The following is a 26,761-nucleotide window of genomic DNA, read 5'->3' on the forward strand; positions in this document are numbered from 1 at the left end:
CACGAGAATCGATCACCGGATCTGCTGGTAATGGAGTCAGTCATACTAGCCACGGGGATGGCTCTAGCCAAAGACTAGGAAAAAAAAAAGAAAGAGACAAGGAAAAATTGCTTCATCAAGAATTCTGCATCAAGAAAAATTGGGATTAGGTTTAATTAACTAATTTCAAAAGTCTGATAAAAAAAAAAAGAATTCTGCATTCCTGACTGACAAATAACGAAAATTGCATCCTATTTTTGGCAAGAGACGTTTCATACCTATAACTTGGGCCCTTACGAATGTGACAAAAAGTTTTCCCTTTGTTGGACTTTCAATTTGGACTGGCATACGTTCCGAGCTTCTTTTTACAAAACCGAATTCAATAGTCATCGTTAAGCCCACCACACAACTTCCCCAAACTTTTTTTTTTCAATAAAATATAATATTTCAGAAATTTACACTAATAGCAAAAAATATATTGAACCGTCAAATTTACGTTAATAGTAAAAATTCTCTTGCACATTCTATTCCTTGAAAATTTGAGCTTCAGCTTTCTTTTTTCCTTTTCTATTCTATTGAGGGTACCAAATTGCAGAGAAGCCAGGGCGAAAACTGATCTCAAAGTAAAGGAACATCCATTAAAAAAACGAATTGGTTAATCAAGTGTATCTCCTATACTCGCTTATATTCTGATAATATAAGAGGTTTTTGTAGGCTATTGATACTACATTACAGATTATATTTTTCGGGGTCGTTATATTTTGGCATCCGTAGCATACATTTCTACAGTTTCTTGAACAAGACCAAACAAAGAAAAAGGGTGGACAGGGTAGGCAGATTGAACTGAAATTTCTTCTTCAGATTCAGTTTCTTTCTGTTGCTATACAATTTTTTTCTCGAACAATCAATTCTGTGCGTCATGGCTTTTGTAACACCTAAGACTAGAGAATTTGAGATACCATATGATAAATTTGGCACCTTAAGATGTTCCTGCTGAGAGTATGTTCAGAAGAGATACTCTTGTGCGGATCAAATGTCTAAACAAAAGCTCTAATCCATTTTCAAGGCTCTCAAGTATAGTTTCCAAGGCTTCCAACTTTCTTTGAGCTGATTCAATCCTCTCGGTTCCATCATCTTTGCAGGAATCATCAATGAGTAAATTGCCAAGGGCAATATCTACATCTTCCAGCTCATTCAAATTATTCCTTTCACCTTCACATGCCAATCCTCCTTTGTAAATAAAATTTGAAACCAATGTCCATCGAGTAGGTTTTAATTTCATCACTGGAACTGACAGAAATAACAGCAGAGATGAGAAAGTTGAGATGTTCAAGAGACTCGCTTCAGTCAGGGCTCTGAGCACAATTGACAGCTGATCGTCTTCAGAATTTGACAGATGCAGAGGGACCATTTTGTTATCTACATGCTTCAGCTTTGCAAGAGACCTTGAGATCTCCTTCTGTAAGCTTTTTCTGGAGCACATAAAAGATGCTACATCAGTTTCAGTTCTCAATTCTCGCAGCTTGCTTCGTCGAAGAGATGATTGGAGCCCTTTAATGCCTTCTTTCATTTGCATGACTGTATCTCTTGCGTTGCTACAAACATCTATGTATCTCACAGATTCCTCAACTAACTCATTGACCATGTGATCTTGCTGATGCTGTGAAAGGGCTTGTTGAGACAGTGGCAACGCAAGAAGTTCCTCTATGCCTTCATGCAATTCTTTAAGGCCTGACAAAGACAGGCAAATCTTATCCGCCTTGGAGAAGGAAGAAGAGGATGTCTCCCAAGTCTTTAGCTTGTTCACCGCTTGCTCAATCCTGATTGTGCTCGGATGTGATCTTGTAGGCAAGCTGACAGAACGAACTCTGTAATGGTTCTTGGATTTTGGATTGAACGCAGCCATTTTTTCTTTTCTGATAGTATAGATTGGTTCAATACTCCAATTAACTCCCTGATTCATCATCTGCTCTATTTATACTATTATAACACTCGAAAGAAAACAGGAGGTTGGGCAGGTTAGTATTCATTATTATGTCTTTAATTATATCAATGTGATAAGCATCTTCAACATTATGTTGGTTTTTTGTTGTCCTGCCCTCAACCAACAAAAGCATTAACAACCAAAATATTATATTGATCCTAAGCTAGGTATTCGGACAGGGTACATTCATTTTAGGCAAAATTTTCATGCACCAATGCCACCGGCAAAAGGGCTCATGAATCCAGAAGAGTCGGTTAGGCATGTAAAAGAGAATGGTGCCTTCCAAAGTTGTCTAGATTGGGCGAACCTCCATTATAGACATAATTGTAGTGCCCTACAAGGATGGCTTTTTAGATATTGAGATCTAAGAGGGATCATAAATTATCATAATGATTGAATTGCCGACGAATATGGATTGTGAAGGCAAATACAATGTCATAAATTTTGTGCACGAGTGGCAAGTTATTGCACTGTTTGCGCTGAGGTTTCAACCTGCTAATGGTGATGGAAATGACAGCTGGTATGTTTTGTTCTTGATGCCTGGTTGCCTAATGCAAAATTGACCAAGGGTTGCAACTAAAGAATTTTGTCTAAATAAATAAATTAAAGAAATTCTCAAGGGTTGAGATTTTGCTCTACAAAATGGGATAAGTTGAGAAAACAACCATTCGGGTCAATAGCACATACTGCAAAATACCATTGGAACTTTGATGATCAACTGATGCATGTGTAGTTAACTCCAGGGGAAATATTTTCAGGAAAAGAAAGTGGACAGAAAACAAAGATTACTTCTAGGCTGAATTCTCAGAGTCTCAACAATGCTAAAGACTTGAATGGCGAATTTTACCCAAATTCTGTGGATGATTTAATTAGATTAAATTGCATATATTACTTGAGATGGTTATCTAATGTAATTGTCTTCTTTTGTTTTTAATTTTTCCCATACTTAGCTTACTCTATACTAGAATTTGTCCCGGATTGTTACTTTCCTTTGAGTGTACGATTGAATAATAATACATAACATCACCTTTTACGAACGTGGTGCATCCCATCTATCAGTTATTTTAAACATTTCAACTTTAAACGATTAGGCAATAATACGTTCTCAAAACCTGTCGAGAAGGATAGAGAATAATTTTTACCACAGGTGAAAACAAAAGAACAGTTGAAGAACTTGTCAGCACATTTCTCATGCCTATGTTCAGACGTTGGACAGGGCTTAATGGGTTTGGAGAAGATTGAAGAGATTATTTAGGCATTCACATAATGCTGCAGTCCTGTTAACTTGCTGCAGGATTCCTTGCTGCAGGATTCCTTGGCTGTTGGTACAGATGTACACCCTATATTGTCTGAAGTTTGTTGAGGTCTTAATCATCCATTCTAGTCATTATCTTAATGAAACCAGAGTTCAGGGTTCGACAAGGCCTTGCTATTTTCACATTGAGAAAAGTGTAACAAGAGAAATTGATTTGTGTCTTGTTCCTTTAACAATGTGTAGAGAGCATCAGAGCATGTGATGCTACCCTGGCTCTCCTCTTATGTTTGATATTTGGCCAACAATGACTAATAATTTGCCATTTCTTCTGCTCTCGTGTTCATGAAATTCTTCAGGTAGCAAGTGCAGTCTTGCCCATATATGGAAATTCTTTTCAAGTTTTAGGAAGATGGGGCGGTGGGTGGTCTTCTGGCGCAATAATTGCCACCTTGGCCTAACGTTAGCAACTGGGATGTTGCATATGTTATCTCTTCATACTTAGATGAATGGTGGGGTAGTATTAGATGGAGACATACAAGAGACATCTGTCCTTTTACAACATCTTGAGCTTGCTATCCAAACATCTGTCCTATGTTGACCATTCAATCCAATTGTGCTGTTCATTATAGTGATTAAGAAACCACATTATCTGAGTGCGACGATACGATGGATATGGTGGTTAGACATTCATAATACATAGAGATAATCTTCCTACAAATTTCAGAGTTCACACGCGAATGGCTTCTTGTGCTGATCCAAACATATAATGAGGGTGTAGATTACTGACATTGAAGCAGATTCGAGCTGTGCACGAGTGGCTTCTTGTCACAATGTTTTCAGGGTTGGTGGCAATGGACAACCTGGAATACGTTTGCAGCACCATTTCTGTGATTCTAAGTCAATACAGATAATAATTTGCTTAGTTTACTGCCAGAACCATTGGCTTACGGTTTAATTAAATCAATAAGTAGAATAATTATAGACCAGTAGTTTCGTTTCGTAATACCTATGAGGAGTGATCATATTCTCATTCTGATCTCTTCATCGTTCTTGCGTCTATTAATGAGATTTACCATCCTCGATTGTAAGAAAGTTTGATAACCGTAAATTCAACATAAAGAAATTGATTGTTCTAAAGTGAGGCAAAAGTAATAGAGACATCAGAGTTTAATCCAAGTTTTCACAGCTTCGGCAGGCAAACGAATAAACAATGACTGAGCAAGTTTTCAAGCTCAAATCTACCAACCACACGTGCGATCTCCTCAGCGTTCTTGACACCTTCAACATGTGGAGGGAGACAACCAAGTACAATTTCACAATTCAAAAAAATAGAGGCTTCGCTTGCAATTAATTGCAGGTTGGATTTTCTATATCTGAAGATAATTAAGCCACAAGAATTGTCAAAAGTTTGATCGTGATCTTCGATCTACCCATACATAAAAACACGAGGTACACCTTGATAGAACAGAACAATGAAAATTTGCAGATACAGGTAGGAGGAGTTGTAGTTCTTCCTGAACAGACTAAAGCTTTATTTGAAAATTCATTAAGACAATAAAGATAAGTTTTTTCTTTGTTTTTGTAGAGTGGAAATTAACCTGCTTTCTGGCAGGCCTGAAACCCAAATCACATACGTTATTCTAGAAAGAACGCTGAAATTGACACTGAAGCATAGCATGCATGAATAGACACCATAGCATGCATGTTAGCATTCAGGCATTTAATTAATGAGAGATCAAGGCTCTTTCCATTCCACAGTTCATGGTTTGAAAAGAGATTGACAAGATAGCACGATATGATGCAGGGTAATTCTCATTGGTAGCGAAAAGAATGACTAATTTTTAAGCTCAAGAAACGCTGACTATTTTGAGTACACCATATATATGTGTTCTCAAATTCAATGTGATGCAAGAGGCACACAGATAGATATAAATCAAATTAATTTCAAGTCTTTTTTTCTATATTTTATATTTTTTTCCCCTTTCCCTTTTTCCTTTTGATCCTTCCAAGTATGTTATGAATGTAAAGATCAGGGCCAATGTGAGAATTGAGAGTAGAAATGACAGAGAAAAGTAAATGCACAATAACTCTGGAGGATGTGGAGTACAAAGTCTAGAATTATATTGTATTTGTTGTATCAAATGCGCAGAACTGTATACAATTTCATATACATTTGATTTCATAAGCATATCCTCTAAAATTCGGAAGCCTATACAGGATTTGTGATCAACGATCCATTTGCAGAGGATTAGCATGAGATGATGTTTAGCAGAGAGGTCCTTGATCTGATTAGGCACCTAAACAAGCCCTCCAATCCATTCTCAAGACCCTCAATGCTAGCCTCCAAGGTCTCCAATCTGTTTTGCACCGACTGGATCTTTTCATTTTCACTTTGATCATTTCTGCAAAGGCTGTGTAGGGCTGAATCTACACTTTCGAACTCATTCTCAACTTCTTGTTGATCTTCAAATCCCACCTTTTTCTTGTTTACTAGTCTTGAAACCAGTGACCATTTGCTTGGCTTTGACTTGGGTGATTGAGAAGTCAAGAAAAGCAAGACATTTTGGAAAATGGCGATGCTGGTTGTGTTAACTTCTCTTAGTACTCTAATCACTGAAGAAATATGTTGATCATCAAGATCCATGATTGCTGAAGCACTGATCTCATGATCTATTTGTTTCAATGCTGCAATTGATCTTTTGGCATCTTTCTTCATCTTCTTTCTGAAGCAAGTGTATTTGGTAACGCTTGTTTCCGTGCTTGAATCTCCTTTTCTTCTCCTTAAAGAAGACTGGAGATCTTTAACATTTTCCTTGAATTGTGAAACAATCTCCCTGGTAATGCCACAGATATCCAAGATTCTGACTGAATTATCCAACAACTGCTCACCCCATTTTTGCTTTTGATGTTGAGACAGTGATTGAATGTTCAGAGGCAAGTTGAGAACATCATCCATGCATTTATACAACTCAGCCAATCTGCATAAATCTTTGCAGATTGCCTCTGAAGTTGATGATGCTTCCCATGATGCGAACCTGTTCAACTCCTCTTCAACAGCAAGAGTTGTAGGATGTGATCTGCAAGGCAAACTAATTGATCTAATGTGATAAGTAGATTTTGAGGCCATATTTTTTTTCTCTTGATGACTTAGATTAGCAAATACAAGTTTGCTTATGATGAATTGATGAAGAGGAAGAGTTGAAGACCACCATATATAGATGAAGAGACAAAGAAGAAGACAGGATGAGCAATTTTTTCAATATAAAATTCTGGGCAACATGTGCTGGCATTGTTGGCAGTCCTTCGAGCTAAGCAAATTTGCAAGACAATCGGCAAACAAAGTTCTAATCATTTGCCATTTCTTTAATACCTCATGGCTATGGGGTGGATATGAGGTGTTACATTTTCCTGTTCTTGATCAAGAGGCTTTGCGCTGCTTCTGCCACATAGCTTCTCTATAGCTAAACTGAGGTGGCTAGTCACCTCTAAGTACGTGGCTTGTTGAGATTGTCTCGTTTCGAGGAGCCTTAATTCATCAGAAACAAGGACAAAGCACATCTTTGAAGATCATAATACAGTGATTACGACACATTAACAAAAGGGATTTGGATAGTTTAAAAATAGAGGCGTTGGAACTCGGAATGGCAGATTGAAATTAATGAACGCAAATGGGGCCATTAATTAAATATGTGCACGTATGGCTTGTTGATCCTGTGTCTCCGCTGAATTAATTATTGTTTAATGCTTCATAATTAGGTTGAGATGCCCCATAATCAGATGGGACAGGATAATTATAACTCCAAAAACCAGTAGTTTTTGAACTCGTTGGGGGATGGTTACTCCAACATGTTGCTGTATAATGGAATGCATGTAAAAGATAATCTCTTTTTCTTTATTTAAGTGTTTGTCCTGCATATAAGTGGGGGAAAGTTTAAAACTAAACTAAAATATCTCATCTATATACGAACCAATTTAGCAGAGTGGTGTTTTCAGTATACTCAGGATTGCTAGCTTTATTTTGGTTAGTGATTGAGTTAAAACTATCATGCATATACACAGACATGTGTGTCATTTTCATAAATCAAAGGATAATCAATAAGAAACAACATAATCCGAGCGGATGCTGTAAACATTTGGAATTTGAATTCCCTCAATTCAATCTCTATTATTTATTTATCCATTCACTTGTGAATTTTTTTTTTTATTAAAAGACTTGCATAGGGGAAAAGCTACTTATTTCACACCGTATGCCACTTCAGATTCAGAGGGATTCTGAGACCATTTTAGTCAAATGAACAACGCTTGATTTTGTACTTCTCCTTCAGAAAATGCAGCATCATTCAATTCCCAGTTATAACAAGCTATCCAATATGAAAGGGGAAAAAACAGAAAGAATCATCAAGCAAGAAAAACCCACTAAAATTTCAGGATTGCGTCTAATAAGCGCAGAAGTGATCTTTTCCTGCAGACTCCCCATTTCAAAGTTTTCTTGGTTTGACAATTGAATCTTAGATTACCGAGCATGATTATAGAGATACACGTCTGGTTCTAAGAAACCATATAATCTGAGCGTAGGAAATAGGGTGTGAAAGCTAAGGAATGCACAAATTACAGAGATCATGTTACAATAGCTTGAGAGGTTACACACGAATGGCTTCTTGTCCTTGTTCAAACGTACAATCAATAATGAGGATTTATAGTTCTGATTTCATATACCTAGATTTCCAGATGTGCACGAGTGGCTTCTTAATTATCATGATGTTTCCCTGGGTGGTGACAATGTGAAGTATCTTTGCTGCATCATTTATGTGATTATTACTCAATCCAGCTAATAGTTTCATAATTAATTGGGAGTGCCATTAACGGACTTCTTAATTTAATCATCAAGTTTGATTATTCGAGGCCACAAGTGGGCTTAAATCCCTACTTTGTTTGTTAATTCCATAAGAAGATATCATTTCATGATCTTGTCAATATTCTTGTTTGAGATTGCCCAATTCTACATCAAAAATTTGCTAGCAGCAACATCAACAAAACAAAATTGATAGAGACATCAGAATTTCATATGTATGAGTTTTCACTTTTTTATTACTTTTTTTCTTACGCAGATAATTTTCTAGCTGTTTCACAAGGCAGATTTTGAACCCAAAAAATAATAATAATAATAACCCATACAGATGATTGCGAAAGGATGGATGAGAACTGTGATTTTGTGTTGAAACAGGTTGGTTCAAAGCAGGTTAACCAGAAAAGTATTCAAGCTCGAAGCTGCTAAGCACACCTGTGATGTTTTTAGTAAACCAGCAATTCTTTTTATGGCGGGCTGAATTTTGTGCTTCCTCAAAATCTCTATATAATAGAACATTTGAGATGGTATATTAACAAAAACGGAAGAAAAAATGTATATTGCAAACACGATAACAACCGAGGACTTTTTCTTTTATGAATGAAAAGCCATCTTAATTTATTATCGATATTGCTTTGCTATCACTGTTTGTGTATTTGAAGTAATGATAGTGAAGACTCTGTTTAATACCGTAAAGCTAAGGTCAATATGAAAATTGAGACTAGAAATCATAGGAAAATAGTTTGCAAAAAAAGACTAGAGCGAGATATGGGAACCAAACTCTATATTTGAATTGTATCTGTTGTGTTAAGTACAAAACTGTTCATGATTTCATATTTACACATTGAAATTCATAAGCAGATCCTCTCATATCTGGATGCCTATGCAGGATTTGTAATAAAATATCCATGGAGGCAGAAGATTAGCTTGCAAGAATGTTTGAGGAGGGAGGTTCTTGATGTAATCAAGCACCTAAACAAGCCCTCGAATCCATTCTCCAAAACTTCAGTGCGAGCCTCCAAAGTCTCCAATCTATTTTGCACCAACTGAATTTCTTTTCATTTTCGCTCTTTGTCATCTCTCCAAAGGCTACGTAGAGCCGAATCTACACTTGCCAATGCATTTTTAACTTCTTGTTGATCATTTTCACATCCCACTTTTCCCTTGTTTACTAGTTTAGAAACTAATTAGGTTCATAAAGTATTGTACCCATGAAGCACCTTACACCAAATGCAGTAGGATAATTGCAACAATGTACTATATATTTGTGATGTATAGTGGAATAGGGAATTGTTATTATAACAAATTCAGCGTAACAAAAGTCACAATGCCTAATACTACTATACAAGTTTATAAGGTAAAATAAGTAGTAGTTTTATTTATCGTTTTTAGAAGAGGTTTCGTTTCAATATCAATACGTGCAAAGTATGTGCACTTTCCCAGTTTTAACATGATCTTTGGGCATCTTTCTTCGTCTTCCTTCTAAGAGATGTGTAGTTGGCAATGCTTGTTTCCGTGCTTGAATCTCCCTTTCTTCTCCTTAGAGAAGACTGAAAATCTCTTACATTTTCCTTAAGCTGAAAGATGATCTCCCTTGAAATGCCACAGATGTCTACAAGTCTCGATGATCCATCCAAGAACTCTTCACCCCATTTCTGATTTTGATGTTGTGAGAAGGCTTGGATGGTCAGAGGCAAGTTGAGAAGATCATCCATGCGCTTGTACAACTCTGCCAATCTGCAAAGGCCTGTGCAGATTGCCTCTGAAGTTGATGATGTTTCCCATCTTTTGATCTTGTTTAACTCCTCTTCAATTCGAAGAGTTGTAGGATGTGATCTGCAAGGCAAGCTAATTGATCTAATATGGCAGAGAGCAGTGGATTTTGAGGCCATATATTTTCACTTTGTTGCTCTTCTCTTGATGATTCAGATTAGAACACTCAAGTTTACCTGTGATGAATTGATGATGAACAAGAAGTTGACGCTAGTGTGTACAGATGAAGAGATAGGAGACCAGATGAGAGATGTTCTGAATATTAAACTTTGATCAACATGTGCTGGCAATGTGGCCATTCCTCTGAGCAAGGCAACATTGTAAGACATTTGGCCAACAAAGTTGTAATCATTTGCCATTTCTTTGACATCTTGCAGGTGTGCAAGTGGAGCTGAGGTGTTATAATATCATGTACTTCCTGACACATTGCTTCTGTAGATCCAACTACTTGGCTTGTTGAGATTGTCTAGTTTGGAGGAGCCTTGATCCATCAAAAACAAGGACACAGCACATCTTTTTAAAGACTAATTCTGGAGATTCCAACATGTAAATTAAGTGATTAGAACCATTAAAGTAGGCATTAAAGTAGACTTTTTTATATCGAGGTGTTGGATGAATGGTCGATAGAAACAAATGAATGCAGGCAATGCCATTGAATGTGTGTGTGGTGTACGTATGGCTTGTTGGCCGGGTGTCTCCGGTGAATTAATCAGTACTTCATAATTGTGCCGATTATCAGATAGGGAGATCTTAAAAGTAATTTTCCTATCTAATTGATTGCGTTACTCTTCTGAGGATCTTACTCAAATGTTAGGATGATGCAGGAAGAATCACCAATTTTGTCTTTGAGCTAAGAAGTGGACGCCTAAGCCCATACTGGATCAAACAAGTGATATTAGTAACAACTCAAATCCCTCCAATCTTTGTATTTGGACATTATGGAACAATACTTTGAAATATACATCATGCGCAGTTGCAGAAACAACTTAAAAGGGTTGTAATGAACCAAGAACAGGACACCTTTGGATCGATGGCTCATGTAAAATTGCGAGCACCTATTCTCAGAAGGACCAAATTGAATGCCGATTCTTGAGTCTTGGACAAAATTTCTTGTCGCATTTTCATGTCAGTTTATCAATCATATCTTTCCCTTGCATAGGTAGCCTAATTGAACTACATGCATGCTTGGCAGCAAATGTACAAACTTATTAGTATAAAAGTTAGGAAGGATAAGCATCTATAATATTGTCGACTAGAATGGGAGACATCAGGAATCTATATACTCCCTCCTCCTCATTTTGATAATCTTAATTTTTTTTCACACAGTTTAAGAAAAAATAGCTAATTTTATTTAAAAAAATAAATCTAATCTAATGTTTTCCTAAAATACTCTTAAATTAATATTAGAAGTATCACTAATCACCATACCTTTACACTAATTATAACAACAATAATGACGGTATATTGCACCATTCGAAACATATATCAAAACCATTATTGGTAGAAATTTTGACTATATTAAATAGAGTAAATCTTATATACGTTGACAGCGTATACACTATCACCGTTTGATTCATGACATGTGTGTAAAAAAATTGAATTTCAAATTCAAATTTTGCATAGTTGTCATTCATCCGACGCTGACAGTGTATAAATAAGGTAGAGTATATTTACTTATAACAAAGTATATTAAATAAGTGCATTCTAGAAAAATTAAAAATTAACTATATTCTTGAATTGTAAGGTGAACTATAATTTAAGATGAATGAAGAAGATAAAACAGACTATTAAAGTAGGACAGAGAAAGTAGCATTATGTATAACAGTCTTCAGCAAGGAGGAATAAGAAACACTCTGCTTCTCTTTGGAAATATAAAGAGAGAGATTAGTATTTGGTCGTTAAGAAAGTAACAGGTTTTAATTACTACTATATGGTATCCATCATGACTTGGAATTGAAGTTCATCAAATTTTAACCCATCGGCCTGAAGACATAGGGGCAACTTCATTAAATATTATCAGGTGATTTGTCGTTTAATATTTTCCACTTAAAAATCTGATTACATGAATAAGTATATTAAAAAACTTGCATCTCGCATGAATTAAACTATTAAGTATGGTGAAGAATAGCTAAGGGCCAAAAAAAAAACTAAGGGGATTATTATTTAGTATTTCCTCTAATACTGAATATAATGATTTTCGCACTCGAAGTAAATGAATGGAAATGCCCTTGGAAAAATCAATAGTGAAAATGTTAAATTTGTGGAGCTAAAGCAACGGGGCCTCATAAGGGTCCGGCTCCATTGGCATCGATTGCTGTTGGGCCGACCCAAGCTGACAAAATATTCAGATAAATAAAGACTTCCATCACCCAGTCAGGATGGCCGAGTGGTCTAAGGCGCCAGACTCAAGTTCTGGTCCTCGTGAGAGGGCGTGGGTTCAAATCCCACTTCTGACATGGCTTACTCCTTTTCAGCGTCTGTCTTTTTTTTGCAATTGTACAAGGCCCTTTAACAGGATCGATGGCTCATGTAAAATTGTGAGCACCTCTCGAGACGGGATCTAGCAGCTTGACAGAAAAAAGATAAAATTGGCAATTTGTTGCACCTAACCAACAACACAATGAAAAGTATGATAAGGTAAACAAATCCTATTTGCACTTGCATGAATAAAGTTACTTGAAGAGGTAGGAAATATATGTAGTTATTAATAAGTGAGACTTCCAAATTTTGTAGCTGATTAAATTCTCCATTAATTCATCATAACAAAGTGATGATGACCACCTTAGCTTAGCACAGCCTACTCATTCATGCCCTGCCCTTCCAGATCAAATGGATCCTGCAAGGCATCTTTCGTTTTTCATCGACTACCGTCAATCTGGTACTTGTCCCTTGTACTGCATGATCATTCATCTCCTAGTGAAATCAATCTTAGCAACTCAGGTGCATGAATCACATCCACCCCCCCAGCAAAAAATCTATCGACAAAGCAATGAGAAAGAGAGAAAAGATAATGGTAATAGTGTTTGTTTGTTTGATGTTATTGGTCTGAAGAGACCTTCTGCCTCCATGTCCCCTACTTCTCATGCACCATATATTGCAGCAAAAACAGTCAATTTTCACTAAGCTTTTATGTCTGTAACATGCAAATACAATGCAGCTGGATAGAAATGTAGCTATAGCATTCATCTATTCTCAGAAGGACCAAATTGAATGCTGATTCTGGAGTCTTGGACAGTTTCTTGTCTCATTTTTTCAAGTCAGTTTATCAATCATATCTTTGTCTTGCATGGGTAGCCTAATTGAACTACGTGCATGCTTGGCAGCAAATGTACAAACTTATTAGTATAAAAGAATAAGAAGGATAAGCATCTACAATATTGTCGACTAGAATGGGAGACATCACGAATCTGTATACTTCCTCCATCCCATTTTGATAATTTTGATTTGTTCTCATACAGTTTAAAAAATATTAGTAAATTTTGTTGGAAACGTAAATCTAGTCTAATATTTTCCTAGAATACCCTTAAATTAATATTAGAAGTATCACTAATCACTAATCACTATACCTTTGCATTAATTATAACAACAACAATGACGTTATATTGCACCATTCAAAACGTATATCAAAACAATTATTAATAAGAAATTTGACTGTATTAAATAATATATGGTTTATTTACTGATAACAAATTATATTAAATAAGCATATTTTAGAAAAATTGAAAGTTAACTATATTCTTGAATTATAAGGTAAACTATAATTTAAGATGGATGAACAAGTAAAAAAAGACTCTATTAAAGTAGGACGGAAGGAGTAGCATTATGTATAGTAGTCTTCAGCAGGGAGGAATAAGGAACACTGCTTCTCTTTGGAAATATAGAGAGAGAGATTAGTATTTGATCGACAAGAAAGCAAGGTTTTAATTACTACTATATGGTATCCATCATGACTTGGAATTGAAGTTCATCAAATTTTAACCCATCGGCTTGAAGACATAGAGGCAAATTCATTAAATATTATCACGTGATTTGTCTTTTAATATTTTCCAATTAAAAATCTGGCTACATGAATAAGTATATTAAAAAACTTGCATCTCGCATGAATTAAACTATTAAGTATGGTGAAGAATAACTAAGGGCCAAAAAAAAAAACTAAGGGGGTTATTATTTAGTATTTCCTCTAATACTGAATATAATGATTTTCGCACTCTAAGTAAATGAATGAAAATGCGCTTCGAAAAATCAATAGTGCAAATGTTAAATTTGTGGAGCTAAAGCAATGGGGCCTCACAAGGGGGTCCGGCTCCATTGGCATGATGGCATCCATTGCTGTTGGGCCGACCCAAGCAGCCAAAGAATTTAGATAAATAAAGGACTCCAGTGTCCATCCGTCACCCAGTCAGGATGGCCGAGTGGTCTAAGGCGCCAGACTCAAGTTCTGGTCCTCGTGAGAGGGCGTGGGTTCAAATCCCACTTCTGACATGACTACCCCCTTTTCAGTATCTGTCTATTTTTTCCAATCGTACAAGGCCCTTTATTTTCATTATTTTTTATTATTATCGTAAGCACATTGATGTTATCTATCATGAATAATAAAATAAATGCTTCAGACTCAGCAATTTAAGCATAGTGCTTAATTAGTAGCCAACAAGATTCGGAGTATCGTAGTTGCTACTCTACACATTGTTGAGTTGTTTCTCCCAAAAATTTTTTTTAAAACAATTGATTCATTAAGTATATCATTTTAGTAGTATAAATATATCTTTAAAATTTTATGATATTTAACCCCACGAGGTTGTGGTTTAGTAGCATAAAAAAATTCAACAAAAACAGCTCGAAGGCATATACAAGCTCAAGATACAAGCAAATTGTTGTTCCAATGTTCATGAGATTTAGTTTAAGGTTCTGTTTGATAATATAAAAAAGTGTTGAATCTGAAATTTTTCAGACATTCAGATGTTTTGAGTGTTTGATAAATGAAAATCCATTTGCTGAACTTGTTAACTAGTGCTGAACTTGTGTGTATTTTTTTTCAGCACAAGAATCCTAACTGAATGCTTAATTCTGATAAGAATCAATAGAATTACTTCAACTATCTTATCTTATCTACCAAATCTACCCTTATTTATTAATTATGTTCAAAATTCTTGTATAATTAAACAACCTAATATTCTCTATCTAATGATTTTCTATTTTTCTTTTCTCCCTTTTGAATGACTTTCACTTCTTCTCCATACTCCTCATATAATATAATTCATCTTTTATATTAATTTGATTTAAAAATAAATATTGTCATTTTCATACCTAACATTTTTAGCTAATTAAATCATAAGTTCTATTTCTTTTTTGAATGAAAAGATATAAGGGCAAAATTGTTAAATTTAACTTATTAAGCATTCAGTTATAATTGTTTATCAAACAGTATAAATAGGTTTAGCATTAAAATTCAGACATTCATATATTTCTTTTCAGTGCTTAAAATTCAGCAAATTAATTGTTTCAGTATTCAGATTTCAGAATTCAGACTTCAGAATTCAGATTCAGTTTTATCAAACGGAACCTAAACCAAAAGCGGAATTTAGTAGACATGACAAATTTTTTGAATCTGCTCTTCTGAAAATTAATAGAGCCAGCAGCAAGTAGGTGGTAAATCATTGGCTTAGTAGGCTTCCTAGACCATATCAAAGTTTGCTTCCAAGTTCTTGCCAACAACCGGCAATAGTCTGATTCTTGTGTTGATGGCATGGTAAAAAAATGAGCAAAGTTTTTCTTGCACAATATTGTATATATGGATTAGTCCTCAACAATGTCAAGAATGGGTGCATCTGCAAAAATGGCGTGGCCTGCTTCCTCTGATCTAGTCATGAGCACTACCAACTTCATTATCAGAATCTAGTGTTCTCTGGACCTTTCATGCAGACTATGAAAACTTTCAACACCTATGGAAACCTTCCATCAAGGGAGCACAAGAAATGGGCAAGACAAACCTAGTGCACTAGAGAACAACAATATTACCCACCGTTGTTCAACACAGCTGCTGCTAATTAGTGCAGATTCTGTTGTTCAACACAGAATCAGAAGGGAAGCATATTTTTATCTCCATAGATATAAAAAGACGAATTCAGCAGATGAGATCAACTGATGGTGCTAATTTATCATAAAAGGGCATGTGATGGCAGAAATTGTTGTTGCTTCAGGGAGAGAAGTACCTTCCAGATTGGAATTTGTTTCCCTTTAAGTATCATTAAAACCCAACGCCATAACACTCAAATTAACCTCTAGTTGTTTCAGATTGTTGATTGGCTCCCAGTGAAATTGGTCCAATCTAATTTAAATCAAGTGATACTAGATGATTTAAAAAAACATAATACAATAAATTCTTGATGATCGATTTTTGGATTAACTGAACCTGTTACTTGTCTAATTTCCCATCAGACTGACTAGCCTTATCTGAATTTTACTACATCGAATGTTTCTTGCTTACTCAATTCAGCGTCATACTTGTAAAGTCCTAGCATGTTTTTGAGCTTCATTCCAATGAATCACAATGCGTGATGAACAAATGCTCGTGAAAGTTCGTTCCCTTGCCGACTTCTTGATTGAAAGTTTTTAAGGCTGAATCAACATTAAAATTCTCTGAATCCACTAACTTTGGGACAGGACCCTGAATTGGCGGAATCATGTATTCATTGAGATAAGCATCATGTTGCAATGTCTACAAAGAAATCATATGATTATCAGAATTGATCCCCCCAAGACTAATCTTCTGCTACCACGAAGTTTAGTACAAAGCATGATCTATAATTCCATTCTTAAGTATGAATATCACCGTACTCGCATTAATCCTTCCGCAGTACCCTTACCTTCAGGGACATAATTTTTATCTAAATGGTTTAGAAACAGACAAATAGTGTCAATGATTGGTAGCATGTTACTTTTGCTAATTAAGAAGTCAAGCATAATGTGCATTACCATCCTACTATATTCCATAATACTGTTTAAAATTCCACAGCATGATGATTATAGTGGGTTTTGTTCTTCCTCCATGTTCTGCAACATCTTTACTACGACATCTAGCAAACCACTCCTTTTGTCTTTATGGAATGATGATACGTTAATCATAATTATTCATGATAAAGAAATATTACGAGGTTAAATTAGATTTCCTTCTCCACATGATGATTCTGTTGGATTGCAATCAATAGTTTCTATAATTTACATACGGATAAGACGTGGCGTGATTGGAGAATAATTCATTGCTCTGTCAACTGGGGTATTGTGTACCATAATTTGCACCCAAGTATATATATTTTTTTAGATGCAAGAATAGATCTAAATCACTGTATCGTCATCACATTTTTCTGACTTTAACTGTGAGAAATAGTTGCAAAAGACGATTTGCCAGTGAAATTGAAGAATTTTCCACAATGGACAGGCAACTAAAGGACTATGTTCTGCAACAAGAAACAAAATGGCGACAAAAAGGAAAGCTCATCAAGTCCTCCTATCGTACTAAACTGTACAATGTAGAAGACAAGAAGATGAAACCTTATATTTCAAAACTAAAATTCTGAAGGGAAAGTGAATAGAATAATAACTTTCAGTGCTATAGCTTTTAATAACTTATTACTAATCATCATTTGTTTTTCTTTGTTTTTCCTTTCAGGGCAAGGGTAGAACTGGGAGAGGGGGTGGGGGGAGGAGGGGCATGCTTCACCCCTCATAAAATTTTGAGAATTGTCAAAGGTTTCTATATATATTTAGTATTGCCACTCCATGTTCTATAGAAAATCATGCTCTCTCTCTCTTTATAAGTTTCAGAATTTTTAAAATTTCTTTTATATACTCAGCAATTTGTCCCCCAAAAACTTTTCAAAAATTTTATGTTGACTCCAAAATTTGTATGTACACATATTTTGCCCCGTCAAACTAAATTTCTAGCTCCTGTACTCCAGGGTAAGACAAGTATTGCAATCTTGATTGAAGTTAATCATCCATGGTTCTGCTCTACTTCTAGCGGATTTGACATGCAAAATGAGAATACTAAATACCATAAAAATGCTACAACAGAAGTACTTGCAAATGACATTGGTACTATTGGTAAAAGATGTTCTTCAGCACTCACATTCAATCGTATTTCACATAATAATACAAAATTTGTATTTGTTACATATAGGCTATCCTTTCTCCTCAACTTTTTTTCTTTTTCTTTCTGTCTCTTTTTTCCCTTCCCCTCAATGGATGAGCATGTTAAGAAGCGTAACTCTATATCGGACCAACTGCCTAAACAAGCCTTCTACACCAGTCTCAAGACCTTCAATACTGGTATCAAGCATCTGCAATTGTTTTCCAGCCAGTTGCACGTCAGCTTTGATACCACCATTTTTTATGTGTCCCTGAAGGGATGTAAGAGCAAGATCAGCACATCCCATGTTGTTGAGAACATGGCTTTTATTGGCAACTGCAGACTTTGTTAACATCAACTTTGAAATCAGAGACCAGCCACTAGGTTTTGTCCTTGCGGAAGCTGGTGAAGACAAGAAAAATAAAAGAGATCTCAAGACAGATGTGGTGATAACAGTCACTTCTCTAAAGACCCTAATCACCATTGCTAAATGATGATCTATGTCTAGAACATCATGAGAAGATCCAATTCTGCTTTCCATATGCTTCAATGATCTAAGGCTTTTTGCTACTTCTTTCTTTACTTGCTTTCTGAAGCAAAGATAACGGATTATGTCTTTTCCAATGCTGGCATCTCCATTTTTTCGTCGTAATGCTGATTGAAGCTCTTGAACGTGTTCCTTAACGGAGAAAAATAAGTCACGAATGATGCCGCATGAGTCTAGTAACTCGACTGATCTCTCAAGTGATTCTTCCACAACTATCCCATTTTGATGTTGAATAAGAGCTGCTTGTGCCGTTGAAGACTGCATGAGATCCTCAGTGCAGTTGTATAATTCAGCAAGGCCAACTAGACCAGCTTGAATTGCGACTTCACACAAGGGCTCTGTTATTGAAAGGGAAGATGCTTCCCAGTTCTTTAATTTGTTCAGCTCTGCTTCAAACCTGATGGCATTGGGATGTAACCTTGAAGGTAAACTAATGGATCTAGCAGTGTATTGAAGGCCAAAAGATACAGAACTGTTTGCCATTTTCTTTGTATGTTTGGTTAAGCTAGTAAGTGGCTTAATGTCTATGGAGAAGGTTGAAGGACTGTCTGCGATGGAGTTTCTTTATATACCTGTCAAGGGTCTTGTGGAAATCATTTGCATGTGACAGCATTCTGATTCCCTTACCTCTTGAATTGATTTTGTTGCATGTCTCCCCAACAATCGGTGATAGTTTATGTTGTTATATGGAGACCCTATGGTCTCAGGAAGGCAACGTTTACAATTGTTTACTTTATGGCATTTACTTGGGTTATTTGAATAATATTGCTGCCTGCAAGAGTCTCTTAAACTTGACTCCCCACAGTATCATGCATGGTTTCCTTGATTCGCTTACAGATTTTTATTATTTGCATTAGAATTTGTTTATCCTATGCAGAAAGGTCGTTGTTTCAACAAAAATAGTTGGCATTGGTCTATGTCTGGAACAGATTGTCAGAAACAGTGAACTAATAATCTTGATTGTGGAGAAAAAGAGGGATGACAAGGTTTTAGACATTGTTTAGTTTTCTGTCTGTGACAGTAGCTGCAGATTTGGAGGCCTCTTGTTCTATTTAGTACTTGTTACCTAGTGAAACTAGAAATATTCTGCTTGAAACATTTCAAGGTCGAAATTTACCTTATCTTAAAATCAATAGAGCTGGCTGGAGAGGCTGTCTTTCTACTTTTTAGTAGACAAAGAAACACCAACAGTATATGCTAATAAGTCCTGGAATTTGACACCATTGACATAAAATATAACGGTATCTTCGGCATGGAAGAAGGCTGCAACTTGTCGGCTGCAGTAATTCGCCACCAAAAGTTTTTAAAATATTCCCCAGTAATTCTTTTTGTTATTTTGTTTAATTTCTTTTGGTAAAGTGTTTTATACCAAACTAACAATTAGCTTCTTTATAAAAACATACCATTAGTATCTTACTTTACCATAGGATTAGTACTACTCTTGAACAATTATGAAACATTAAGTTGCTTTTAATCAAATATTTTTATAACAAATCAACTGTTTAGTTTCTTTGATTACTATAATTTTATAATAGCAACTAAGACAACACTGTACATGTTATGTAGGAAATCAAAGACAAACAAAACAGGAAAAAAAAAAAAGAAAGAAAAATTCAACTATCATTTAAATTGAAGAAGTTTTAACCATGGTTATGAATGCCCCACATTGATAATAAATAATGGTATAGAGACTAATTTTCGCATTTTTTTTATATTTTGTCTTTGTTTTTTAAGAATTTCTTATTTCTGATTATTATCTACCAAACTTTCATTTTACATTTAGTATACTTTATTTGCTATAGAGATTTTTTTTTTTTTTTTTTTTTTTACTGTGGCAGCTAGTCAAACATTGAGAGCACATAACTACCCTCAACAAATTCTCACCCCTACCCGCAGCCAAGCCGGAGATGCTTTCGTGAATCTATATCAAATGAGCAGATCATTTCTCCTCTACCTATTTGCACATAAAGAATTGAAGGGCACCTACTTATAATCTTGGGGTCTAGTTCAGGATCTACTATGAAGAACAAAAGAAATGCAATAGGGGATTCCATGGTGCCTTAGGCCTGTTAGGCTATGAAAATGTGATGTCATATTCTTCGCAATCTAGCCGGAGGACCCTGACGGGGATAGGAGAAGCTTTCTCTCCAGATTAGCGCACGAAAATAAACATTTGGAGATAACAAATGTTAATGTGATAAGAAGGAAAGACTAAGAGAAATTGAACAGGGAAAATACTTAGCCCGTTAGGTCCATTAGTTTCAGAGATAATCAAAGAACCTTTTCCGAACTAAAAATTACACAAATTACCCAAATCATCAATGCCATAAGCGTCCCTTACAAGCAAAATTATATATATGTTAATGTGCATACTGTGGGGCAAGCCAGTATAGTTGTCAGGTATATGCCAAAGTAACACCTTACAACAAGAAAGGAAACACAAAAAATGGAGGTTTGAAACCGTGGGAAACATTGGCAATGAGGACATCTTTTTCCATTGAGTAGGAAAGATGATGTTTTTTTTTTTTGGGCGGGGGGGCGGCGCGGGGAACTTAAAACCCATCATCAGAGCCATAAGGTAAATATGGGATGCCAGCAGCTTCATGACCTGTTGAAATGAAGGGTGCTGTCAAGAATGCCAGCTAGAGTCAACCAACTTCACGCCTGGGGTTGAAAACGGGCTATAGTAAATGGATCTCTATTACTTTTGGCTGGGTAATGCACTCAGCTTTCCACTCGAATTGCAGCATTTCCAATCGCTATATAACTTCGTATTAAGAAAATATGGCTGATAAAGCTGTACGCAACAAGAAGTTTACTTTCAGCATTTTCATTTTAGAGTTCAGCAGGCCATCCTCATTTCTCTCAAAAAGAATTGATCTTGATCATTTCCGACTGAGACACAGCAGGGTTGATCCATATTTCAAGAATTCTTTCAACTTTGAACCAGGAAACTTGCTTGCACTTCTGTAGCCAATGCTTTTGATTTTTGCCATACACAGAGCAAGAAAGCGCCAGAGACTTGCCCAGTGGAAAGCACCTAGCATATAGATATCAAAAATATCATCAAATAGGCAACTTTAGTAAGAAACTTGGGTCCTACTTCTACCTCAATGCAGATAAGGGGTAAAACTGATGGTGAATTGCTGATACTCAAAGCATGAAAAATATGAACCCAAAAGATGCAGACATTCAACCGAATGGCTACAATCTGAATGACTAAAAATATGCAAAACAGCAAAATTCAATTGTACACCAGACTCAAGACTTCAAGACAATATCTGAACGAGTTACCTATAACACACCAAAATAAACTATTCCACCAGAGAACATAATAGCTTTGTATGGTGCAGCTAGAGCTAAAACAACTGACCCAGCCCTTTCATGGCTTTATCCATTCTACAAGTAACACCCCAATTAGGCAGGCAGGGGAAGCAGCACAACTAGAATGTCATTACCCTGAGTTTTACACTATTATGCTTTTGCCATTAATAATATCTGGTGCAGCTAAAACGAAAATAATTGCTAACCCCATTTACAAATCATGATATTTCCTTTATTGTTTTAAAATTCTCTATCTAGAAAAACAGCAACAGTTTCTCCAGTGGGAGCTATATATGCCAGACTTTTGAGGCACATTTTTGGTTACCAGAGTATTTTAAGAATGGATCTGGTTGGAACCACAATTTCCCACCTGGGGTGCATTTCCAGAGGGGAGAAAAAAAAATTGGCACGGAAAAACTCTATCATTTAATGCTTCATATAATCACCGAAATAATGTGCTAATTTGCAAGCTTGATGTCATGTGAAAGGCTTGCAAGGACTCTCACAACTTTCTTAGAATCCTTTTTCTTTATCTGACCAATAAGGCAATCCTCATATCCGGATAAACAAACATAAGCAGCGACTGAAGTAATGCTGAGTTGGTCAATGACAAAAAAGTTGGTTCAGTTTTTTACTCTTATCGTCTTGCATAGATGGCAGATGTATATGTCTACATATGCACATGGGTCCATATTCACAGACTTTGTGATACAAGAATGAATGCAGATGGGTGCGAATGGGCTATAGTGAGTTTTGACAGTAAAGCTATGCAAATCCATTTCTCCATCTAAAAGAATAATGGACCAAGCACGTACTATATTAAAAGTATATATCTGCCTATATATACAGAGAAAGTCCTAATAGACCAATATTGAATGCCAACAAACATTTAGTTCAACAATTTTAAGAGGTAAAAGTACCATCTATCTAGATCAAGCAGCGAGGCCTTGTTCTCTAGCTTTCTTCAGCCACTTAAGAGTACTTTCCAGAGTTGAATAAGCTGCAACATCAGTCATACTCTTACTCTCCACTGCATAATCAAAAACTTCATAAGCTTCCGCAACTCTACCTTTCCTACAAAGCGCCCTCACAAATGTCCCGTAACATCCTGTCTCAAGCTTCATGCCACCCTCCTGCATCACCTTATACAATTCAATCCCTTTATCCAACAGCCTCGCCTTACACAACCCATGAAGCAATGTGTTATATGTGCACACATTAGGATTACACCCCTTTGCTTCCATTTCCCCCAACAATGCCAATGCCCCAAGTGCATCGCCCTCCCTGCACATTCCATTCATCAAAGAAGTATAAGTAACTGCATCCGGAAAATGTCCCATTTCTGTCATGATGCCAAGAAACTTCTTAGCCTCCTTCACCCTCCCTGATTTTGATAGCCCATAAATCAAAGTATTATAAGTTACAAGGTCTGGCTCCACCCCTTCCTCCTTCATTTTCTCATACACATCCAATACCTCTCTACTTTGACTCAACATACAATGGCCCTTCATAATGGTATTGTATACATAACAATCAGGCTTATATCCTTCCTCACTCAAAACTCCCAACAACCGGGTAGCCTCTCGGAGATTCTTCCTATTACAGACATTATCGATCATAATTGTATACGTCACCAGATCAGGCTGTATCCCGAAGCCCTCCCTCATTTCCTTGATGAAACTATTCACAGTACTCAATTCCCTATTCCTTACAAGCTGTCTAACTAAAAAATTGTAAGTATATGAATCAGGAACCAAATTCTTGCCTGATAGATCCTTAACCAACTCAATGGCATCCTCTTCCCGTCCACAGGAGCAAAGGGTCCTCACAGCAATGTCCGTAGACACCTTATTTGGTGGAAAACCTTGGCTGGACATATAATTAAGCACCTGGTGGACGGATGAGATAGAAAAATCATTAGCTTTGCAAGATTGAACGAGAAGCACATTGTAAGTAGAGCTATCAGGGGAAAATGAAGGGTGAGTCTTGATCATGTGATTGAGGAAAAAGATTGAATCTTGAAGGGTCGCTCTGGATGAAAATGACTGGAGGACCGAATTACAGAACCTGAGGTCAAAGGGGGTTTTTCCTGGAGTTGATATAAGCTGATTGAAAAGGGTTTTGGCTTCTGAAATGCTAGGGGGATTGAAGGTGATTGCAGGGAGCTGAGATGTCATTTTCGATGGCAGTTTTGTGGGTTTTTTCTTGGGAATCTTTTTGTCTGCCCAATAAGGGAAATTTTCAGTGAGGGGATGGGGTTGAGATGGGGTTTTGTTCATAAGGGCGTTCATGGGTAGCTTGGCTCCTCTCATGGAGGGTGGAAATTTTCCCATCTCTTTCAGTTATGGAGTTTTTCCGGTTTCCCTCTTCTTCTGGAGATTCAGAAGTGCGATGTTTGAGTTTAGGGCTTTTGAAGGGTTTAACAGTTAGGATCAATAAGCAGAACAGTGAAAGACCCGGCAACGGCGAAAAGTGAGGGGTGAAATTTTGAAATTCCGGCATTGGGTTAAAGCTAAAAATTGCCAATTTAGTCCTCCGAATTCTGATAAACTGTAAATTGAGCTCTACCAAAATCCATTTTTTTATTTAATGCATTATATTTGATATTTAATGCATTCTTGAGGTTCTTAAAATTCCGTGTCCTTTCATATTTAATTAGTAAATTTTCAATACCATGTAAGACAGGAAACGAATAAATGTTATTCTTAGAAAATTCAATAGTTTTTTACTTTATCCTTACCTCTTGTCTCTTAATTTATTTTTGGTTCAAAGAGAACCATTTTAGAACAATAATTCATTTTTCATTTTATTGAACTTCAATTCCTGAAAAATCCTTGATTTAAAGTTCTCATAAACAAGCAAAAAGCCTTTAGTTATTATGGTCATTGTCCAAACCTAACGACTTAAGGCCTCCACTAGAATCTCAGGTCACTTGTAAGGATCTAGATGAAAAGCTTGTTGAAATATCTAGCAATCAATATTTTCAACAATTTGGAAGCAGGGGATGACTAATACTCTTGCCCGTCATTCATAAATCTTTTACTAGACATGCTAGTCTTTCATCTCTAGTTCTCTTGGTTGAAGTGTAATTGAATCAATGAAATATAAATTAATCCATTAAGAAAATTTTGCATCTTCAATTTTTTAGTAGCGAAAAAATCATTCACGTTATCGTTTTTCTTGCAGTTTTTTCCCTAATGGATTGGATTTATATGAAAAGAGAAACCGCGTGAAAGAGTATAGAAAATGTTGATCGCACTTTACTATTTTTTTCTTTTTTTAAATCACACTCGTATAATTTATTTTATAATGTAATCTAATAAATGAAAATTTTGTAATAGAAATGATACTTGAGCTGCAATTAATAAAAAGAAAAGTACAATTAACATTTTTCGAAAGTATACATTGGCAAGTGTAAAAGCTGCTCGCCTTGGGCCCATGGCAGTATGGAGCCCATGCAGTACAGTTTCACGAATAACCTAGAACAACAGCCCAGCAAACATTCTAGGGGGTTTTAACAACTGATTGGCTCAATGTAGCTAGTCTCGATTCGAGATAAGTCCAAACCTTCCAGAGGACAACTAAAATTTTGTCCTGTTTGATTCTCAGGCGTGATTTGTTCAATCGTCTACAAGAAATGATTCTGAAACGTTGAATTTTCCCATGCAAGTTCACATTGTGAAAACAAACGAAAAATAAAACAGTTGCTTTGGCCTAACTCCTAATTTCTTCTCTCTCTCTTTTTCTTTCTCCTCCACACAAAATTTTCTACTACCACTAATATAAGTACAGCTCAGGGGAAATACTAGTGGTGGTCTATTTCTAGATATGTAGTGGTGATCCATTTCTTTCTTTCTCATTCTCTTGTTGATGGAATTGGTCTACTAATCTTGCAAGGATTTCGGCAATATTTGTGTGTTTTATTTTAAGACAATGAAATGCAATTAAGTAGGCGAGGCACTACACATGTATAATTGAAAGGTCACGAAATTGAATCACGGAAAGATACTACTCACTATTGCTCATCAGTTAAAAAATGAAAATAAAACTCATGAAACATAGAAGAGTGTGCAATCAAATTTAGTTAAAAACGATGATGCTTATGGAGTACATTTAGTTTGCGTGAGGCAGCTGATTGGCTGAAGGTATTGGGTCAATAGTCACAATTTTATGGCAGATACATTTCGTGGTTTGATTTCTGTGTCGATACGAATGACTGGTTCAAAGCCCGGTTAAACTTCGTTGGTTGAATTAGTCGACACATGGAAAATCGAATAAGAGTAGAACCAACATTTTCTAAGCAGTTACATCGTATTTCTTTTTCATGTTTACCGAACTTTTTTGTCGGGATCAGCTAAATCGGTTGAGCCGAATGTTGATTACTAGTGGTTTATTCTGGTTTGGGCATGCAAAAAATGCGGATCTTTTAGTCACAACACAACACTACAAAGAAACATACGGTCCTATGTCAGGTCTTCTTGATTGTCTTTGATTTGTTTTCTAAGTCATGAAAAGTAGAGGTCCTTCCTCTAACGAACGTGGGTACAACAACTTGGCTGGGAAAATTTGATGATCAATAACATCATGGACAGCTCAAAAAGAGGAAGAGACCAAGTCTTCGGGGATGACTCAAAGTGATTGCTGTAACTCCTTCCAATGACTCTAATAATTACCACATAACGACCTTAAAACACTGTTGCAATTATATTATTCAGCAGACTTAGCACGCTATTGCCCAAAAAAAAAAAAAAATTGTTTGGATTGTGATTTTTTGCAGAAAAATTTTTAACTTTTTTCATAAATTAAAATTTTTAATTACTTTTTATTATATATATATATATATATCAAATCACTGCAATATATTTTTTATAAAAAAAATTCTTAAAAATAGCAATCCAAACAATTGTTCGCACGCACGGTGGTATGAA

The 26,761-nt window shown here is 36.0% G+C and overlaps 5 protein-coding genes and 2 non-coding genes across 7 annotated transcripts; 2 read left to right on the top strand and 5 right to left on the bottom strand.

Annotated features, from left to right (window-relative positions):
- Positions 1-958: 958 nt before the first annotated feature.
- Positions 959-1,885, bottom strand: LOC113777989. Its single transcript, XM_027323225.1, has one exon. It carries the CDS (start codon positions 1,883-1,885, stop codon positions 959-961), a length of 927 nt encoding a protein of 308 aa, XP_027179026.1.
- A 3,581-nt stretch (positions 1,886-5,466) lies between these two features.
- On the bottom strand, positions 5,467-6,345 carry LOC113777990. The gene has a single exon (XM_027323226.1). The coding sequence runs from the start codon at positions 6,343-6,345 to the stop codon at positions 5,467-5,469; it is 879 nt and encodes a 292-aa protein (XP_027179027.1).
- A 3,164-nt stretch (positions 6,346-9,509) lies between these two features.
- LOC113777991 lies at positions 9,510-9,956 on the bottom strand. The gene has a single exon (XM_027323227.1). The coding sequence runs from the start codon at positions 9,954-9,956 to the stop codon at positions 9,510-9,512; it is 447 nt and encodes a 148-aa protein (XP_027179028.1).
- Positions 9,957-12,209: 2,253 nt separating this feature from the next.
- On the top strand, positions 12,210-12,293 carry TRNAL-CAA. The gene has a single exon. It is a non-coding gene; the product is annotated as a tRNA-Leu (tRNA).
- Positions 12,294-14,235: 1,942 nt separating this feature from the next.
- Positions 14,236-14,319, top strand: TRNAL-CAA. Its single transcript has one exon. It is a non-coding gene; the product is annotated as a tRNA-Leu (tRNA).
- Positions 14,320-18,071: 3,752 nt separating this feature from the next.
- LOC113777992 lies at positions 18,072-18,992 on the bottom strand. Its single transcript, XM_027323228.1, has one exon. It carries the CDS (start codon positions 18,990-18,992, stop codon positions 18,072-18,074), a length of 921 nt encoding a protein of 306 aa, XP_027179029.1.
- A 1,768-nt stretch (positions 18,993-20,760) lies between these two features.
- LOC113777515 (pentatricopeptide repeat-containing protein At2g17670) lies at positions 20,761-24,298 on the bottom strand. The gene is made up of 2 exons (XM_027322628.1): positions 22,754-24,298; positions 20,761-21,549 (listed from the first exon to the last, which is right to left on the bottom strand). Exon 1 carries the CDS (start codon positions 24,164-24,166, stop codon positions 22,766-22,768), a length of 1,401 nt encoding a protein of 466 aa, XP_027178429.1. The 5' UTR covers positions 24,167-24,298; the 3' UTR covers positions 20,761-21,549; positions 22,754-22,765.
- Between the last annotated feature and the right edge of the window lie 2,463 nt (positions 24,299-26,761).

The sequence above is a fragment of the Coffea eugenioides genome, chromosome 7, assembly GCF_003713205.1.
Source record: "Coffea eugenioides isolate CCC68of chromosome 7, Ceug_1.0, whole genome shotgun sequence".
Classification (NCBI taxonomy): domain Eukaryota; kingdom Viridiplantae; phylum Streptophyta; class Magnoliopsida; order Gentianales; family Rubiaceae; genus Coffea; species Coffea eugenioides.

Excerpts from the sequence above, each read along its gene's own strand:
- LOC113777515 (XM_027322628.1), bottom strand. The coding sequence starts at position 24,166 with ATGGGAAAATTTCCACCCTCCATGAGAGGAGCCAAGCTACCCATGAAC.
- LOC113777992 (XM_027323228.1), bottom strand. The coding sequence starts at position 18,992 with ATGGCAAACAGTTCTGTATCTTTTGGCCTTCAATACACTGCTAGATCC.
- LOC113777989 (XM_027323225.1), bottom strand. The coding sequence starts at position 1,885 with ATGGCTGCGTTCAATCCAAAATCCAAGAACCATTACAGAGTTCGTTCT.
- LOC113777991 (XM_027323227.1), bottom strand. The coding sequence starts at position 9,956 with ATGGCCTCAAAATCCACTGCTCTCTGCCATATTAGATCAATTAGCTTG.
- LOC113777990 (XM_027323226.1), bottom strand. The coding sequence starts at position 6,345 with ATGGCCTCAAAATCTACTTATCACATTAGATCAATTAGTTTGCCTTGC.